At 40.7% G+C, this 21,518-nt stretch overlaps 1 protein-coding gene across 2 annotated transcripts in view; it reads right to left on the bottom strand.

Moving 5' to 3' along the window:
• Nucleotides 1-274: 274 nt before the first annotated feature.
• The window catches only part of adcy5 (adenylate cyclase 5), a 102,372-nt gene continuing 81,128 nt past the window's right edge, over nt 275-21,518 (bottom strand). Inside the window, exons 10-21 of one of the 2 annotated variants that reach the window (XM_084022562.1) lie at nt 18,776-18,920; nt 15,655-15,752; nt 13,884-13,971; nt 12,999-13,115; nt 12,731-12,889; nt 11,411-11,595; nt 11,299-11,319; nt 10,885-11,017; nt 8,544-8,807; nt 7,277-7,481; nt 4,901-5,025; nt 275-3,010 (exon numbers count right to left, since the gene is read on the bottom strand). In XM_084022562.1, coding sequence (XP_083878688.1) covers nt 2,882-3,010; nt 4,901-5,025; nt 7,277-7,481; nt 8,544-8,807; nt 10,885-11,017; nt 11,299-11,319; nt 11,411-11,595; nt 12,731-12,889; nt 12,999-13,115; nt 13,884-13,971; nt 15,655-15,752; nt 18,776-18,920 — 1,669 coding nt within the window. In that variant the 3' untranslated portion in view covers nt 275-2,881. Of the gene's footprint in view, nt 3,011-4,900; nt 5,026-7,276; nt 7,482-8,543; nt 8,808-10,884; nt 11,018-11,298; nt 11,320-11,410; nt 11,596-12,730; nt 12,890-12,998; nt 13,116-13,883; nt 13,972-15,654; nt 15,753-18,775; nt 18,936-21,518 lie in introns of both variants that reach the window. The other variant, XM_084022561.1, reaches the window with a different exon arrangement.

Here is a 21,518-nt window from a genome sequence, read left to right as displayed (position 1 = left end):
GTGCCCACCTTTGCTACTCCCGTCACCTAGCAACCAGCTGTGGACTTTAAATCGACAAACATGAGTATCTCATGGTACAAATCAAACGGGTTAAAAACATCTATTTGTTGCCTGCCGTTGACTACAGTACAGCTTTCTTCTAAAATAAAGTCCATGGAGGACACAGGAAGGGGCGGGGCTTGGCCTCACTATTGGGGATCCATTTGACCTTGATATTTTGTTATAGATGACAGATTCCTTAGCTGTTGTTACACAAGTATGATGACACAACAGCAAAACAGGCATTCATGTAAATCTATTGGTGACAACATGCAGATTATACAGTAAAACAAAATCATGTCATAACTGTGAAACATCTCAGCAGTTTATTTGACTGTAAAAAAACAGCATAGTGTTTGGCATGACAACAAAAACAACCCACGCTGCCATCTTATCCTCACGAGGCTCCTCCTGCTGTAGAAATGAAGAGGAGGGGAGCGTCTCCTGCTCTTTAATACACTCATCTTCACCTTCTCCTCCCAGGTTCTCTAACGGCACACTTCTGTACATGAAGAGGAGAACGAGGTGCTCACATGGCGAAAAATGGCAGCGTGTTGGATGGCATGACACCTGAAGTTGTAGTGGTAGTTGTGAAGAGAATGGTTCAAGCAGTACAGTACATTAAGAAAACAGAAACCACCAGAAGTGGACCAGTGCAATGTTCATTTCATTCTACAGGATCAAAGCAGCAAACATTTGGACGAAATGCCAAGTTTCTTACACGGGAACGCAAAACCACCAAGATATAAAGGATAAGACTGGTGCTTATAAAATAAAAATAAATACAATGTTTCCCATAAAAAGACAAAAAGCTAAACCAATGAATCATACTAACAAGTATTGCTTGTGTGTAATTAACACACAATTAAGTCATTTGATTGTTAATTACAAAACATAGCTATTTTTAGTTTAAAGGGTATGATTTATATTTTGTTTGATACTCATTATCTAAACAATATCTTCATCATTGTCAGTGTTTTTTTTGTAAAAAGAAAAACAAGTTGAATGAAATCTTAAATAGAGGTAAAAGTCTGATTTACATGTTGGATTATCTTGTCATTTGCATGTGCCTTCGTTGTTTCAAGAGGTAATTGTAAAAATAAATTGTATTGGAAAATGAATTACCCCTTATCTTATCACAAAGCTTCAATGCATCAATTTTGAAAAAGCCATTTTAACTGCCACAACAGATTATTTTCTAATTATTCTAGACTTTATTGTGGATCATTTTAAGTGTTCATACACTTCTGAAGATTCTGAAGAAATAGGTTAGTCAGTCAATCTGTCAATCTGTTTTTTAACAATAACAAAAAGAAACAAATAATGCGAGCCTTCTCTAAATTTGCTAAAAACTTGACATTTGTCCAGACATTTACTGATTCCTGTCCTCTGAGACTCAGCCAAGACAAACAGAACCAGCTGTAGTGTTTGGTAACTAAAAAAAAAAAAAATAATCACTTAAAGACAGTTTGTCTGATGACATGCTGAGTAACATTATAATACTGAAGGAAACTTCTCTGATTGGAAAAAAAAAAGAACAAAAACAGCAGATTAAAGGACACATTTCCGCATGGGCTCGTCGGTCCCGTCCACAGGATGAGCATCATCGCCGCCGTCAGTGTAGAGTTCATATTAAAGGCCGCATCGGAGATCATTGGACATTCATTGGGTCGTACCATTCTGATTAAGCAAGCAAAAAGTGAAGATTGGAGCGATGCAGGAAGGGGCGGACAGCTGAAAGCACTGGAGTGCAAAAAATGTAAGCATTCGTCTTGTCCTCTAGTCTGTCAAACCATGTGAGTTCACTCGTTTTGACAGAAATAATCACAGATTTCTGCAGATCAAAAACGCTCAATTCAGGGAAAGGAGCAAGAAAATCTAAGAACAGGCAACACCAGCGAGGGCTTCTGAAATCCCAACATGAGAGTGATACAGTATGTACATCTGAATACACATTGGTGTTTTATATATATATATATATATATATATATATATATATATACATATACACATATATATAGATAGATAGCTCTCTAATATATTAATGTACAAAATATAGACTCTTAAAATATCTGATAGGGTTTGGTGTTCTGAAGTCAAAATACAAAATGTCGAAGATTAGAAAAAGCTCTTCATTGACATCCTCTTTGTGTTCTGTGTGCGTTTCTACGCTGATGATCCTGTCGTGTACCTTTGTGAATGAACGCGTCTGATGCCTTCTGTAAACACTGTGGAGCGTTTTCTCTGTCCATGCTAGGAAACAGGCCGGACTGTCTCCGAGGGACAGTCTCGCTAGCCACTGGTAAGACAACTCCTCCTACAATCTGTTAGATACGGACGTGATCGATACAAGGACGGATAGTGTTGCAGTGCTGGTCCACACTTGAAAGATTCGTACCTGTACCACGAGAACTTGGACAAAATGTGTTTAACATACAGTACATAACATGGTATACACACATGTGTTTAACATGTAGATGTATACGTCAGCAGGAGAAAGGCAGAGAGGAAGCGGCACACGTCATGTCCTGCTGCAGGCGTCTCCTCTGAAAATCTTCCTCCTTTAGGACAAAGATCCACACGGCTGGCTGTCTTTATGCACTGATTGGACATCTTTGGTCTCAATGGCTAACGAGTCCTTTCCCCACCCATAGTCTCTCCCTAGGCTGAGCTTTTGGGATGACTGCACTCATCGACCCCGGTGTGACCTCAGTAGGTTTAAGAAAGTTTCGGCACTGTGAGAAGTCTCAGTCCGTTGTAAGTTATTAGGAGTCCTGCTCGGTAGGTCAGAGGTGAAGTTACAGTGCCGACCCCAGCGTGTCTACTCGCCGCCTCGTTGAGGTTAACTGCTGGAGGGTCCACTGGTCAGGAAGTAGGTCATCATCTCTCCTTTGCCCTTGACTGTGACCAGACCTCTGTATTCCAGGGTGTAGTTGTAGGAGCTCAGTACCTGGTACAGGTCTGCCGTGACCTGAGGACCGAGGGAGGAAGGGACAGTGAGTGCAAAGACAGTTTTCAGGCTCAACAATGCAATGCCCCATCATTCAGCAGTGATGCCCCTAGAGGACACCAGGAGAATAACGTATTTGCTCTATAAAAGAGAAAATGACGTAAAGTAGTAAAAACTACAATTTAGAAGCTCTTGATTGAAAGTCGAGCTGAAGCTGATTTCCAGTCTTTTTCTTCTGTATGGAGACGAGTTTGCCTGCGAAACAGGATCAGCAGGTGGGAAATAACTTTGGGAGAGATTTGATTTGATGGTTGAAAAGATGAACTCATGTAAGAACGCATCAAATTTTGTTTTCCAGGAGGTATAAAAACATGTTCACGTCAAGCCTTTCAGTGTTTGTATTAGAATATTCATATGTAACCGTGATGTCAATCAAATTTAACTTGACCTGCAATTATTTCATTCACAAAATGATCACTTACTGTGTCGTCCTAATGTTAAAGTCTGACCCATCATTTTTCTAAATTTACCATAAACCCAATTCAGGAGATCGATATAGAAGTGTGGTAATCAATTAGAATATTGGTTTAAGGATTGTACAGGTTATATTTGATGGGTTACTATCAAACAAAGCAGAAACAAATACAATCTAGTTACATGTCAAGTGTTTTATCTTAATTATAATTTTGGCTTTTTGTTGAACTAAACCTGCCTTTACACAATAGCCTTTTCTATTATTGGGCTGAAAAATGTACAAAAATACTGAAATTTAAAATATATATAGATGTATTATTCTGCAAGGTGCACAAACACACAGTACCTAGTGTACAAAAAGCCTGATTATCTCACCTCGTCTGTATGTGGATACTGAATATTTTGGTTCCAACCGTAGTGTGAATGCTGCTTTCATGTTCATGAGGCCGGAGTGACGCAGATTTACTCTGTAAATGGTTTTTCACAAGGTGCAGTGCAGACGGATGAGATGAAATTAAAGGGTTCCATCTGTGTTCAAAGTAGCTTTGAATTATTAAGCTTAAATTATTTCATATCTGATAGAGCAAAACCAATATGGCCGTTTTTAATTAACATTTTTCATTAACTTGAGGAGACTTTTTCTAAATCCAGCCGTCGGCTCCTGGGCTATTTTGGTCAAAAATGAGAAATTCATCTTACGTACATGAGCTCTGCCCTTCAGACACGTTAGATGGGAAACCAAACTAACTGCAGGCCTGAGCTCTGCAAACACTACTTTAATGAGCTGGTTCAGCCTTAATATTCATTTATTACTAAACTCTGTCAGCAGGACTGAGATTGCTCTAGTTATCCAGAATGATTTGACTTGTTTCAGACAAGAAAGAATAAGACAAATTAATACAGAGAGAATGCACATTCTTATTAGTAATAAAGTTTGAGTGACAGTTATTTGAAATGATGGGAAGTATACAAATGTGTGTATCTGATGGGTACTTTTAAATGAAATCCTGCTGAGTTATCCTTTCAAGAGAATATGATTTGTGACATTAAAAAAAATAAATTACTTACTGTACTATATATATATGACTCAAATGATTTATATGGCTGCAAAGATGAATAATTGATTCATTGTCAACTATTAAATTAACTAAGTAAATGAATCAACTCTTGCTATTACTATTGTTGTAAAGAAAAAAAGTCAAGTCTCTTGGAACGAGATCTTGGGCTTTTTTGTCTGACATTTTATAGACTAGAAACCAATCAATCCATCGAGAAAATGGTCAACAGATTAATCAACAATGAAAATAATGATAAGTTGCAGCCAGACATATCTCATTCACATATTTTGAGAAAGGTTTGAGTTTTCTATTGTATTGTTGCAGCTCTTTACTAACTGAAATGAGACGTATTTTGCAGCCAGTATAAACTAAACTTTACCTGGATCCTCTCAGGTACACCTGTGCTGTCCATGCGACTCGCCACGTTCACCGTGTTCCCCCAGATGTCGTACTGAGGCTTCCTGGCGCCGATCACCCCGGCAACCACTGGACCAATATTGAGACCTAAGAAAGGAGACAATTAACAAGTAGAGAGATGTTCCAAAAATACAGAATTATGATAATTATTTATTCCACCTTTTTTTCTTTTACAAAACTTGGTTCACAAAATTACATTAATAGTGTTGGATTGCTCTACATAGCCCCCTATATAGTCCTCTACATAATCCATTATATAGTTCTCTACATAATCCATTATATAGTCCTCTACATAATCCATTATATAGTCCTCTACATAATCCATTATATAGCCCTCTACATAGACCTCTACATAATCCATTATATAGCCCTCTACATAGACCTCTACATAATCCATTATATAGTCCTCTACATAATCCATTATATAGTCCTCTACATAGACCTCTACATAATCCATTATATAGTCCTCTACATAATCCATTATATAGTCCTTTACATAGACCTCTACATAATCCATTATATAGCCCTCTACATAGACCTCTACATAATCCATTATATAGTCCTCTACATAATCCATTATATAGCCCTCTACATAGACCTCTACATAATCCATTATATAGTCCTCTACATAATCCATTACACAGTCCTCTACATAATCCATTATATAGTCCTCTACATAATCCATTATATAGTCCTCTACATAATCCATTATATAGTCCTTTACATAGACCTCTACATAATCCATTATATAGTCCTCTACATAATCCATTATATAGTCCTTTACATAGACCTCTACATAATCCATTATATAGTCCTCTACATAATCCATTATATAGTCCTTTACATAGACCTCTACATAATCCATTATATAGCCCTCTACATAGACCTCTACATAATCCATTATATAGTCCTCTACATAATCCATTATATAGTCCTCTACATAATCCATTACACAGTCCTCTACATAATCCATTATATAGTCCTCTACATAATCCATTATATAGTCCTCTACATAATCCATTATATAGTCCTTTACATAGACCTCTACATAATCCATTATATAGTCCTCTACATAATCCATTATATAGTCCTCTACATAATCCATTATATAGTCCTCTACATAATCCATTATATAGCCCTCTACATAATCCATTATATAGCCCTCTACATAATCCATTATATAGTCCTCTACATAATCCATTATATAGTCCTCTACATAATCCATTATATAGTCCTCTACATAATCCATTATATAGCCCTCTACATAATCCATTATATAGCCCTCTACATAATCTATTATGTAGTCCTCTACATAATCCATTATATAGTCCTCTACATAATCCATTATATAGCCCTCTACATAGTCCTCTACGTAATCCATTATATAGCCCTCTACATAGTCCTCTACGTAATACATTATATAATCCTCTACATAATCCATTATATAGTCCTCTACATAATCCATTATATAGCCCTCTACATAGTCCTCTACGTAATCCATTATATAGCCCTCTACATAGTCCTCTACGTAATACATTATATAATCCTCTACATAATCCATTATATAGTCCTCTACGTAATCTATTATATACCTCTACATTGTCATCTACGTAGTCCTCTATACAGACCTTTACATAGTCCGCTATATAGTCCTCTATATAGACCTTTACATACTCCTCTATATAGTCCTTGAGCTAGTCATCTATATAGACCTTTACATAGTCCTCTATATAGACCTTTACATAGTCCTCTATATAGTCCTCTAGATTGTCATCTATGTAGACCTTTACATAGTCCTCTACAAATTCCTCTATATATACACTTTGACATAGTCCTCTACATGGCCCTACATAATCCATTATATAGTCCTCTATATGGTCCTCTACATAGTCCTCTAGATATCCCTCTATATAGACCTTTACATAGTCCTCTACATAGTCCTCTGGATATTCCTCTATTTAGACCTTTACATGGTCCTCTACATAGTCCTCTATAGAGTCCTCTAGATAAACCTCTATATAGTGCTCTACATGGTCCTCTACATAGTACTCACTGGATAGTGAGTAGGGAGGTGTCTATTTCATGGTGTTAGATGTCCTGTTTCTCCAACAAACAGGGATATATTTGGGCCACTTGCCAATGGATCCTACCCATCCACTAATATAACACACATCTGGAAGGTGTCCATGTAGGTTGCCTCCACCATCGTTGTGGTTAATGTTCTTGCATAGCGTTAGTAAGTTAGTCCACTCAGCCATACTTACTACTTTGGCCGTACTGTTGCCAAAGTGTAAAAGGGTCAATAACAGTTTCCTGTTGGATGTAGAAATCCGCTCACCTATTTTCATCTTGAAGTTGTTAAAGGAGTGTTCATTGATGTATTTCATTTGGTCCATCATCCTCATGGCGTAGTCGGCCAGGGCACGGATGTGCGAGCGCCCGGCCTTGTCGTATGTGGAGTCGTTGAGGCCGGAGGCCGCCATGTAGGTCGAGCCGATGGTCTTGATCTTCTCTAGCTGGCGGAACTGGTCCTCGCTGATGATCTAATGGTGGCAGGAGAGGAAACGTTCAGTCTGTGAAGTTCTGTATCTATTGGCTCCAATCTTAAATTGTTTATATGAGGTTATACAGGTTTCCGAGGCAGTCCGAGGCTTAAGCAAACTAAGTGGCTGCTAGGGCCCCTACGGCCACTAGGGGGCTCCCAAGAATGCTTGAAATGTCCTGGAAAAGGGTTTGCTTCGTTTGGGTTTTTTATTGATGGTGTTGCTAATCATAGAACATTGTATGTGCTGGTTAGAAATATTATACTTCTGTTTTTAATAAATTCCTGCTGCTGCGGTTGGAGGTCACGTTCATCATGCTCATTCCCCATGTCCCGCGGATGTCACGGACTTTGTCTGCAACTAAAGTCACGGTCTGAACTGCACTTTGAAACTGGTCAGCATCAATGTCACAGAAAAGACACACATCCATCCGGAACAGAGGAAAGAAATCAGCAGATGAAAAAAACAGCCAGACAAAGGTATCTGTGTATGTCTGCGTGACTAGAGGAAAACATGGATTCTGTGATAAAGTGGAAAAGTGAGGTCATTTCTGAGAAGTAGAAATAAGAACAGCAGGCCCAAATGAAAATTAGAATTTTCACTATTTTTCTTTTTTTAAACCTTTTGCACATACTTGAAAAACAAAGAAATAAATCAGCTTTCCATTATTGTTTTCTAGTAACTGGTTGCTGTGCTCATTCTATGTTGACTCTTAACCCACTGGTAGGAGCTGCATGTGACTGACGACGATGTTTAAAAAACAAGCCTTATCTGCAGGTCCTGTGTTCGCCTTTGTTGTGGCTCAAAAACTGCCATCAAAAGAAAAGTATGGTCTCATTTAACGCGGAGCATCTGCAGAGTAATTTCATATCTGATATTTTATGATCCACGAGTTGAAAATGAATAAATCCGTTTCCCTTGTCTTTATATATTGATTAAACCTGCATTTAATCAATATATTTGATAATCATGTGGGTCAAACTGCAGAAAGGATGGAGAATAGTGGAACTATGTTGAAATATTGATTTTGGTAAGCAAAGTGAGCAGAGTGACACATCCCACCTCGTCAAAGTCAGCGATGATCTCGTTGAGCAGCCGCAGACACTCCACCCCCTCGTTGTTGGCCTCCAGCTCCACGTAGAACTCTGAGAAGTTGCTGATGGAGGCGAACATGACCGCCACGCACTCGCAGGACTGGTAGTAGAGCTCGTCGTTACGCCTTTCACGCTGCAGGAAGTGAGCGGCCACGTCTTTGGGCAGGATGTTGTGGAGCAGGCGGCGGTTATAGGCCTGCAGCTCCTCCATCTCCTCCTTCTCCTCCGTGGCCTGTAGGGTGTCCACACAGAAAGTAAAGGCTTTAAGTTTGGTACATGCTTATGCCAGGCAGTACGGTCTGCTTCGTGGCCACATGAGCTGTCACATAAGTCAATTACATTCATTAGAGAATGAAAGACTCCTCTAGACCTGAACGGGGCTTCATAGCATGTTTTGCTCGCTCCTTCTCTGAGAACAGCAGCAGCTCATTTGGATTCCAGTGAAATGTCAAGGTCTGTCAAAATGTCCACAGTAACACTTTTCTCTGCCTTCAATCCAAATGTTCACGGTGTTCAAAGGTGAAATTAGTCCTTTAAATAAACATATATCACATGTCATTTCTGATCGGTAGGCAATCTCAAGAGGGCTGACTTTGCACTAAATGTAAAGGGAAACTTTTCATTTAGTTTTATGTTACTTCATGTTAGCCTATTTATTAGTAAGTAAATTAACTGAAACACATCATATAATGTTCGCAGGAAGCAAAAGATTGGATTTTGATATCAAAATGTTAAGTTGTTTTCTTTTCAGCATATATTGTTAAATAAGTGCACAATATGACGAAGTGAGGACCGACCAATATGCCCTCACCAAAACCTCTCTGATGGTCTGATGGGTCCTCACAAAGATAGCTTTACAAGTTCAGACACATACACACACATGTTCCACTGACTTAAAGGGACATTGCATTGACTTACATTCATTCCTTTGAAACATGCCCTTACCTAAAAGGGACAGTTCACCTCAAACTCAAAACTACAGATTTGTGCTCTTACGTGTAGTGCAATTTAATAAGCGAGACAGTTTCAGTGTGAGTTGCCTACGGGTGGAGTTGTCAACTGCATAGTAATTTTCTTCATATCAACGTTCTGAGCTTGTTATATCTCCTGGTGGTCGCACACACAACACTTCTTCAAAACGTCCCGGCTTTCTGGCTCGCTCCGTTCACAGAGAGGCCGTCTCTCCTCGTTTCGCCTCTGTTGAACGATTCTGTCACCCTTTTCCGTCTCAGTACCTTTTACAATAACAGCGGTGCGGAACAAAAGAGTGATACTCCTGCAACGAAAAGGCAGTGTAGAAGGAGCTTTAGTCTCTCCTTAGTCCCATTACATGGGAGAGAGGGCAGACATCTCTACCGCCAACATCTGCATCGTCATAGTTTGGATTCTGGGGTGAAATGGCCCTTTAACACTAAATCTTAATGAATGTAATGATTGACATTGTGGGGACCTGTTGTAAAACACATTCTCACATACACACCAACCATAGCCAGAGGAAGCAGAGCCTGGCCGTGGTCTTTATGAGGACCAATAATAATAATGGATTGGATTTGTATGGCGCTTTTTTCCAGGAGACTCAAAGCGCTCTGACAGGGTTCCAGGTTCCATTCATTCACACACAGTCATACCGGTGGTGGTAAACTACAATAGTAGCAGACTGACGGAAGCGTGGCTGCCATTCTGCGCCTACAGCCTACGGACCACCACCTCAAACATACAGCAGTCATACACATTCACACGAGGTAAGCTGGGTGAAGTGTCTTGCCCAAGGACACAACGACCATGACACAGTGACAAGGGCAGGGATCGAACCGCTGACCCTCCGAACATTGGCCAACCCGCTCTACCAACTGAGCCACAGTCGCCCAAACAATGACCAATGACTCTTAGACCTCCAGAGTCAGGAGGTTTTTGGACAGTGGGGACATTTTGGCCGGTCCTCACTTCATGGTGGACTTTCAAAGGCCTACGGTGTCACTGAGGTCAGACCAGTCCAGCTGGGTCAGGTCCACTCCAGTCCTCATCACTTTCCACCAACTCTACACTGAGCTTGGCTTATTTTTTTATTCTTGGGTGAAATGTCCCTTTAACACTAACCCGTAACCCTGTAGTGATTGACATTGTGGGGACCTGCTGTTTGTCCCCCACGCTCACACACACACACTGCTGTTTGTCCCCCACGCTCACACACACACACACACACACACACACACACACACGCTCACACACACACACACACACACACACACACACACACACACACACACACACACACACACACACACACACACACACACACACACACACACCTGCAGCTTCCAGAGGAAGTCCAGCCGGGCCGTGGATTCCACCTGCTGGGCGTGAAGGTAGAGGGCGAGAACGAAGACGGTGATGACCACCGGGGTCATGATCTTCAGAGGAACCTTAGAGTCCATCACACAGCTGGAGGTCAACACACACACACACACACACACACACACACAGGATTTCAGATGTTTCATGCTCTGGGTGTAAAGATTTGACTTTGCAGAAACACTGTGACACAAAAATAATAATAATAAGCGGCCCTCTAAATCTTGGCTCATTAGCCTTAGCATCTGTCACCAGCAGGTCATTACAGTTCCATTAGCGCCAGCACAGTAATATTGATGCTGTTAGCTGAAGCAGATGAGGGAGGTGATGCCTCGGGTCTCTGTGGTCATTAGAGTCGCCATCAGTCTCACCTTGTTCCGTTGGTGTGCTCGCTGCGAGGGGAGGAACAGAGGGGAGCCAATCAGAGGTTTGACATCTGCACACGATCAAATAACACACAGACACGCAGCGGCGATGACTCACATGACGTTGATGGCGTTGGCCATCACCAGCAGGTCCTGGTTGTCGAAGAGGCCCACTTTGGGCACCTCCATGATGAGGAGGTAGAGCAGCTCGATGAAGAGCATGAGGAAGAGTTTACCGAGGCTGCTGATCTGCAGGAAGACGGAGCAGGCCAGCAGGCTCAGCAGCACACAGGACGAGAAGTACTGAGGGACGGGACGGAGACGGGCCGTTAGGGACGGGACACTTGCTTTCATGTTTGCCGAGTCCATTCTAAAACAAGCCACGTTACTGTTCATTTAACCGTTACCATGCCGACGAAGCCACGTTACTGTTCAAGCCAAACGTTAACATTTACACCTGCATTACCCTCACTCAGCATGGATGTGTTCTGCTGCTGTTCAGAATGATATCCCTCGTCTCAAGCACCTTCAAATGTACAATTGCAAGTGCTTCACTGGGATGGAACATTTCTGTCTGTTTTACTGCAACAATGAATTGTTCTAAAAGCTATAAGGTATCACCTAACAGCCGCAAAAGACAGGGAAGAGAACATTTGAGCCAGGTATGATGATACACACAAGCAGAGAGTAAACATAATGGAATGCTATATTCTTGTTCTGGTCTGATAACGTTTTATGCAACACTTGCAGCAGCATTTTAAGCCTTTGGTTAACGAGGCTGCCTGAACAGTTGCAACAGCTACATCTGATCAACACGATCAGTCACAAACAGATGCTTGAACTTAATGGGCTTCATTGCTTCAGACACATTTGTTCCTCATCAGGGTTGAACTCTTTTAAAAGCCTCCATTTCCACCATCTGCAGTAATCTGTTTGCTTCATTTGCCTCCTCACTCTTACTCTCATACGCTTGTAGCTTGGTGAAGAACGAAACCATGAATGACGTGCCTGCAAGAACTTTTCTCAGTATGGAAACTTGAATTAAGGTTCCTCCAGGATCTTCAGGCGACTATATTTGGATATCCTGTACTGTGAAGAACTCTTGAATTCATCTCATTTAAATAAACGTTTGCTTTCTCCTTCCATGTCATTGGACTGTCAGAGAAAGTCTCAACATTTATTTATATTTTTTTATTTAATTATGATAATATGAATAATCTACAGCTATTATTTGTATTATTATTATTTTTGTACTGTTTTTCATTACAACAGCAGAAAAAAACCTTGCATTGTGAGGTTCCTGAGAGAGCTTCAAAAGGTTCCTCAGGTAACCATAAGAACTGGTTCTTCCAAGAGCCTTTACTTGAAGGTTCCTCAAAGCACCTTAGGAGGTTCCTCTACAGTTTCATACTGAAGGACCTCCAGTAGGATGGTGTACCTCCGGCAAGCTGCAGAAGAGGCTGCTCTCTCCACAGGGGCTGTGCTTCGTGTCCAGGCTGTAGTTGAGGAAGTGGGCGTGGCATGCGTTCACCGACGTCAGGCTGATGTTAAACTCCGCCATGATGCAGTTATGCAGGTCCACGCTGCTGCAGGTGAACTTAATGGGGTTAAAGGTCAGTCAGGACACATCAGACCAGTTTCTTGAGATTTCAAAATGCTCAGTGCTTACGAGTAGAAAATGATGACTTTTATGCTGTTGAACTTACAATGTTGATGAAAGCAGAGAGAAAGACGATGATGATGGTGAAGACGCCCACCAGCGTGCTGTTGAGTCTGGACTGTACGATCCTCTTAGAAAGAGTCTGCAGAGCAACTGGGAAGAGCTGGGAGAGGAGGTTAACAGTCAATGAATAGTTAGTTTGATTTGATTCATTTTACCTTAGTATGCTAATTATTTTCCAAAGAAACTAATTCAATAAATCTGCAAACACATCCTGCAGGTTAGAGTCTTGACACCACAAATCATCTCTGTAGGCTCAGTAATTGTACCAAAGCCGAACCATGAATCCTCAGTGGAAACAACATCAACAGCAGCTCCACCTTTCTGTTAAAATCTCTCGTGTTGCTCATGAGCTGGTGGCAGGACATGGGGGATTAAAAGCTTCTCTTTGGCTGTTTCTCACTGCTGTTTCTATAAGCAGAGAGGATTCTGGGTCGAAACTATTCAAAGGGTCAAAGGTCTGACTGCAAACTTCATTTGATGAGTCAAACATTTTTTCAGAAAGCTTTGAAAAAAGAGTTAATTACAGAACTTGTGAATGGAGGGTGAGACGTAAGAGTTAAAAACTAGTATCTGAAAGAGCTTGCTCTGAGGTCCAACAGCAGACTACGTTTCAATTTCACCGACATGATCTGCAATCAGTAGCGAGTACGGCATCAACCCGCAGATCAAACATCTGTCTGGTCCTGAAATTCCATATGAATAAAGAAGAAGCAGTCCATCTCTGACATCGTGATAAATAATCTACAAAACTGCATCCTGGGAAATAAAAAAGTCCTAAAATGGCTTCTTCTATCTCTTGAAGCAAGTTGATCACACTTCTGAAACAAGGTGTCACCTTTCATTCGGAGATTTGGCAGAGAGTACTCACTCCAAAACAGCAGTACACGGTGGAGACGACCATGACAGCAGTCAGGATGATGAGACAGGTGACGAAGAAGCCGATCATCAGACCGGAGCTGCAGACGACAGCGAGGATGTCGTTATAGTCATGTGATGTTTGTCCCCGGCTGGCTAACTGTTTGTGTCAGCATCTGCTTCTCTTTATTGTCTCTGAGCTTGTGTCAATGCCAATGGAAGTGTGTGTGTGTGTGTGTGTGTGTGTGTGTGTGTGTGTGTGTGTGTGTGTGTGTGTGTGTGTGTGTGTGTGTGTGTGTGTGTGTGTGACATGGACAGATAACAGCAGAAGGAGAGAACGTGTGAATGCATGTGAAGATGATTCAGGAAAACTGATGGATAGGATGAGTGGGGAGGTGGTGAGGAGAGATGGAAGGAGGGACTGTGAGAGGCATTAAGACAAGAATAAAAGATGAGAGGGGAGTGGTGGGATGAAAGGATCGAAGAGAAAGGTTAATAAAGAGACTGGGTTGAAGAAGATCAATACTGAGAGATGGGCAGGGAGAGATTTTTTTTTAAAAAGAAAAAAAGAGGATGTTCGCCTCGAGACGAGATCTGTGAGTCCTTTGAATCATCTGCTGCTGCTGCTCGGCTACAAGTGATCTGAAATTCTCTTTTATAACTCATTTATTCAGCTTTTTCAGTAACGATTGTTTCACTTGAACAATCATGCTTGTACTGTTAGGATTACGGCAATGTGCAGGTTTTGTGAAGCCACAAAGACTAAAAGGTACACTGAGAGTTTGGAGAGTTTGGCCACAGCTGACGCGTTAAAGACAATCTCATTCATTTTGAATATTAGGTGTCATAGCACCTTTCTAATAGGACATCGTTCATAAAGGATGTATTATGAAGTATGTCATCAAAATGTTAGAGTCATGGTATAGTATGTTATAAAAACAAATCGTACTTCCACTTGTTCCAACAAAAGGTATGAGGTTATAAAAATGTTATTAGGGTCATGTATGTTATAAAATGTTCTAAAAGTCACAGTAAAGTATGTTATAAAAACAAAACTTACTTCCAGTTGTTTCAACAAAATTACTGATGTATAATCAGCTTATTACTGATGTATAATGTATTAGTAAATAAGAATAGTAATAAAGTAATAATCAAACCTTTATAGAGTATGCCTCATTAGACTTCTTTAGTACTGTAACAAAATGCCAACATTCATATTAATGTATCCCTGTTTGACCAATATCACACTTAACATACATTATTATAGTAATATAGTCCCAGTAATAGTTGGTAGGCAGTAAGGAGACTTATGTTTTAATGGTTATTATATAGTTAATAGAGTCATACATTTTAAATATTATACTTAATGGATTCTGGCTTGATTATCTACAGTAATAGAGCATATTATTCAGCTGTGCAGTCAGCTTTAGATACGTTTCACACTTATTTGCCCTGTAACTTCTGTATCATATTTCATGTACATTTTAACCAATCAGCTCCACAAACACACTCTACCATTAATCATAAATGGAAGTGGGCTCGTTACAAGCCCTCCTTTCTGAACTTTATTAGATAACGGTGGCTGCTAGTGTTAGCATAAAGGGGACACATGGATGATTTCATCTGTCTCTGTTTGACCAGCAGTTGCTGAAATGACAGTAATGAACATTTCAAGTGTCTGTGAGGAGCCAAATTGCTGTCACCCCGTTTTTTTCATCAGAGAAATTTGAGTGGGTAATGGGGGGATATTTCAGCGAGGGAAGAATTTGAAAGTGTTGACTCACGGTGGTATGATGACAATCTGGATGCAGCAGATGAAGAGAAAGACGAGAGAGGCACAGGCCACGTAGGCGCCGAACCTGGAGTCCACCTGCTTTGAGTACTGCAGGACAAGAAGGAAACAGCATTTTAACATTTGACAAAACACTTTCATTCCTTTACATCCGTCTGAAAGCAAACTAAGAAAATGTATTATGCATTTGCATATCATGTAGACATCATTCACAAATGAGGACGCACACTTCACATCCACTTGTGACAGCTTGTGACTTTTGAACATTTCTGTTCTTGAAATAAAATGGCTTTATACTTGAAGGCTCAACTTTCACTCAAAATGCTTCCTCTTTACTTTCTAATGCTAAAGTAGAAAGTTTGAGCTGGTAAAATCCCAGACCAGACCAGACCAGAGCTTGAATATTTGATTATTGTAAATCTGCATTTAAATGCCCTGGCCTCAGTAATCTAAAAATACATGTAAAATAAAACACAGCTTTGAAGGGAAAAGGTCCACGTGCTGTTATTTTAATGGTCAGACCTGAAGTTTGCTTGTGAAGAGTAAAACCTGAATGATAATTTGTTTTGAATTTATTTTGAGGCCAATAGTGATAATTGAGGGTTAATAATAATAATAATAATAATAATAATAATAATAATAATAATAATAATAATAATAATAATAATAATAATAATACACAAAAACATAGATCAGCTGAATTTCTTGTAAACTTGACATAGTTGTCTGGAGGAACTATGTAGTGTGATGTCCTGAGGGATCGGGAGCTTTTCCCTTAGAGAAAAGGAGGTGAGGGTGCAGAGTATGAAGACAGCCAAGCATTTCCCAACTTAAATTCAGTGTATTCAGTCTTTTCATAACAGGACAATTTAGATCCAAAAAACAAAAAAAACACCAACAACAGGTCGTCAAATCAAAACTCAAGCCCACTTCTAACACTTCTCCTTTGCTTTCCTTTTCAGCTCTACTTGGTTAATCAGCTCACATCGTTCAGTTGGGCAGCAATCACTGTCCTGCCTGCGCTGCTGACTATGGCTTTGTAGTCTTTTACCAGATGCCATGTTGGTTTGTAGTCTTTGTTGCAAAAAATATTATTATATAAAGATGACATCCTGAATGCATCGTATTCAGACTCTGGCTCACTCAATAAACATAAGAAACCAAAACATGTAGCAATATATGAAGTTTGAGATGAAATAAACTGTCCGGAAACAAATGAGGATATACACAGGATGACGAAGACGCATTAGAGTCCTGGTACTAAAGGATTGATATGAGTCCACATACTAAAGGATTGATATGAGTCCTGGTACTAAAAGATTCATATGAATCCTGGTACTAAAGGATTCATATGAGTCCTGGTACTAAAGGATTGATATGAGTCCTGCTACTAAAAGATTCATATGAATCCTGGTACTAAAGGATTCATATGAGTCCTGGTGCTAAAGGATTCATATGAGTCCTGGTACTAAAGGATTCATATGAGTCCTGGTACTAAAGATTCATATGAGTCCTGGTACTAAAGGATTCATATGAGTCCTGGTACTAAAGGATTCATATGAGTCCTGGTACTAAAGGATTCATATGAGTCCTGGTACTAAAGGATTCATATCAGTCCTGGTGCTAAAGGATTCATATGAGTCCTGGTGCTAAAGGATTCATATCAGTCCTGGTACTAAAGGATTCATATGAGTCCTGGTACTAAAGGATTCATATGAGTCCTGGTACTAAAGGATTCATATCAGTCCTGGTACTAAAGGATTCATATGAGTCCTGGTACTAAAGGATTCATATGAGTCCTGGTACTAAAGGATTCATATGAGTCCTGGTACTAAAGGATTCATATCAGTCCTGGTACTAAAGGATTCATATGAGTCCTGGTACTAAAGGATTCATATGAGTCCTGGTGCTAAAGGATTCATATGAGTCCTGGTACTAAAGGATTCATATGAGTCCTGGTACTAAAGGATTCATATGAGTCCACGTACTAAAGGATTCATGAGTCCTGGTGCTAAAGGATTCATATCAGTCCTGGTGCTAAAGGATTCATATGAGTCCTGGTACTAAAGGATTCATATGAGTCCTGGTACTAAAGGATTCATATGAGTCCTGGTACTAAAGGATTCATATGAGTCCTGGTACTAAAGGATTCATATGAGTCCTGGTACTAAAGGATTCATATGAGTCCTGGTACTAAAGGATTCATATGAGTCCTGGTGCTAAAGGATTCATATGAGTCCTGGTACTAAAGATTCATATGAGTCCTGGTGCTAAAGGATTCATATGAGTCCTGGTACTAAAGATTCATATGAGTCCTGGTACTAAAGGGTTCATATGAGTCCTGGTACTAAAGATTCATATGAGTCCTGGTGCTAAAGGATTCATATGAGTCCTGGTACTAAAGATTCATATGAGTCCTGGTGCTAAAGGATTCATATGAGTCCTGGTACTAAAGATTCATATGAGTCCTGGTACTAAAGGGTTCATATGAGTCCTGGTACTAAAGATTCATATGAGTCCTGGTGCTAAAGGATTCATATGAGTCCTGGTACTAAAGATTCATATGAGTCCTGGTGTTAAAGGATTCATATGAGTCCTGGTACTAAAGGATTCATATGAGTCCTGGTACTAAAGATTCATATGAGTCCTGGTGTTAAAGGATTCATATGAGTCCTGGTACTAAAGGATTCATATGAGTCCTGGTACTAAAGGATTCATATGAGTCCTGGTGCTGAAGTCTGAGATGATCTCATCCTCAGCAAACTGGAGGCTTTAAAAATGTCTTTCTGAGCGGCTCCAAGTATTCCCTTCCTAAATCTTTGACCGTGACAGAAAGAAAGTGATTGAAACTTGAAACCAGGTTAGCAATGACCCAGCTCTAACCTTTCTTCTCGCCTGTCCTTCACTGTCTGAAGCAGTCTCCCTCTCCCCTCTAGTAAGTCCAATTCCTATTTCTCTGTTATACTTTGCTTTGACTGACTTCCTCAAGGGACAGTGGAGAGCAAGCGGGAGGAGAGCTTTTTTTCACCAGGAAGATTGCTTGTCACAGCCAATTATTTGCTGCTATATTGGCAGAGTGAATGTGTGTGCGTGTGTGTGCGTGTGTGCATCACCTTTTTCTCCAGGTCAGACTCTCTGAAGGTGAGCAGGAACTTCTTGACGTGTTCGGAGCGCAGGCGGTCGATGCTGCGTGCGTCAATGGCACGGCCCAGGAACTCGTCCACCTCGTCCTCTGGGTTCAGGTTCTCTTGCGTGTTTCTGAAATTGAAATGCCTGAATGACACAAGATGAGACTAGATGACATTTACATCTCTCCTGCTCTTACTGCAGCTAAACTTGGTCCTGCTCAGCGTCTTCTCAGAAAAACCTGGACCTCTGGAAGAACTGCAAATCATCTGAAAAGTGTTATATGATGGCTGTAACAACCCGCCCTGGTAAAAACTTAATCACACCCCTCAGTCCCAAAAGGCTACGATGAGCCGGTGTCCTACGATGAGGACTGATCACACAATCAGCAAAGTATCACTTACATTGATTGAAATTGACGAGCACTGATCTGCTGATGTGATGCTACTGTGATTATGCTAGTGTGTGAGGCTGCTGCACTTTTACATCCAAAATGTTCACGTTCTTGAAGAGAGAAAAGTGAAAAGTGGGTGAATGAAAGTGCCAGCAGAAAGAGACGACGCGTATATTTAACTGTCAATTCACCTGTTTGATGTTTGACCTTCACTGTGCGGAGTGTAAGTCAAGTATTCTCTCTCTTTTAGCTCCGTTTTTGGTCTCCACCACAGCCAGAGGACTATATCTGTTTAGTGAGCTGCTAAATGTTCACCTGCTAGTCTCTCATTGTGTTTGCCTGCTGCTGAGCAGCTAGTCTACAGCCACCTTTTTACAGCTCTCTCTGAAAACAATGCTGAGAGGGAATCAGACCAGACCGGTAAACAATTAGCTGAAACTCTTTTGTTTCTTTTTTGTTTCAAACAATGAGTTGCACAAGGAAATGCAGTTTGTAGTTCTATTTTGCAAACTGAAAACTAAACGATATTACACAGTGAAGGGTGGAGGATGCATTTAGGGCAAAGAAGCTGCTCGAAGTCTGCTGGTACGTCAGCTGATGCTTCTGTATCTCTTACCAGAGGGCAGTAGGGTGAACAGGCTGTGGCCTTTTATCATGTTGGGCTCTGCACAGGCACCTCTTATCACCAATATCCGGTGAAAGGTTCCTGGGACAGAGGATGTTGTATGTTGTACAGATTATAAAGCCCTCTCAGGCAAATTTGTTATTTTGAGCTATATAAATAAATTGAATGGGACTGAATTGACATGCAGCAAAGGGCTGCAGGTCGGATTCGAACCACCGTCACTGTTTTTATCCTGGGATTAATTTGCACATCGACACATTTTTTTCAAACTGTTGTATTTTCCAGTAAAAGTACTTGCACAACCACAAATATTACACACCGGAAAAGTGCAGCTCTCTCACACTGCAAAAAAAGAGCAACCGATCGTGTTTGCGGAGCAGGTTAAGTTGTGCTTAAATGTATGAAAGAACAGCAGGGAGGCGTCGACAGCACGCCACCAGTGTGTAAAAGCCTTCTTCTACATCGGCGCCCGTTCTAGCTGGTGGTGAACTACCACCGCACAGATTCTGGATCTTAGTCTTAATTAGTATTCAAAGCAAAGTATTTGGATGAGACAAAACAAGCCTGTAGGGGATCTTTAAAACTTTTGCTGCAGCTACTGTTAAAAATAAAAAAATACATTTCCAACAGGAAAGATGCTACGAACGTCCCTGATCAGACTCAAACGGGTTCCTGCAGTTCACAGTTTAACCCTCAAGTCATCGGGACGCCCCATGGTGGCAAAGAAGGGGTTTTGTTGCAGTGAAAGAATTGCTTCACATTAGATTGTTCGGAGAGGATTTCTAATCCCTCCTAAACTCCTAAATGTATTAAATACAGGACTTGTGACTCCACCAGACCTCTCAGCTATACAGACAGATTTTCAAACTAAGCTGTGATTTTGAATCCAGCGATGCTTTCTAGCAGAGCGTGGTAAAAACGCAGCATGTACTTCCTGTCAGCCTGCATAAGAAGATGAGCTGTGCTGCAGCCCGGAGCGGCGGCTGTCAGCGGTCGCTCCGGCTCAGCGTGATGTCAGAACAAACTCGCAGATACAGAACAGTTTGGGAGGAGAGGAGGAGGACAGCTTCTTTAGAAATGACTGCAGTTCTTTGATCGCTGACAGCCATCAGGCTCAACTCTCCTCCTCTGTCTTTAGATTCTGGTTGAGACAGTCACTTCGTGAGCTGGCAGCGGGAGACCTGGATGATAGCATCTTTGGAGTTTAGACAAAATTAAGTTTACCCTTTCTGAAGAAGGACTTCAACCGTGGATGTAAAAAGTGTTTCAAACAGGCTCAATCCCTTTGCATTGCTACTGAAGTCAGAATGTTAGACACGGAAACCGCATCCACAAAGTAATCTCAAGATCTGATCAACAAATGAACACTGCAAATGTTTGCAATGCAATTACCCTTTGAATCCCCTGAAACCTTGACTTCTAATCTAAAGGATTTGTCTCAAACTGGAAAAAAACCCTAATGTATTATTTATTAAGATTTAACTCCGATATCCAATATTATTTGACAGGATTGTGTGTTCATGTAAAGTATAGGCCCACATCACCCTGGAGCTTATTGGGGAATGTGTTTTCTGGGGCTTTAACATTATTTTGGGTCATTTTTATCAGGTGTTGAGGTCATGTTTTGTCCTGTGTTTAATGCATTGATGAGTTTGCGGTGAGACAAAACCAACTTCTAAAAAGGTTTCACTGATTGCTGCACTTTTATCAG

This window comes from Eutrigla gurnardus, assembly GCF_963514095.1.
Source record: "Eutrigla gurnardus genome assembly, chromosome: 12".
Taxonomy (NCBI): Eukaryota; Metazoa; Chordata; class Actinopteri; order Perciformes; family Triglidae; genus Eutrigla; species Eutrigla gurnardus.
This window is presented reverse-complemented; position numbering and strand designations above follow the sequence as displayed.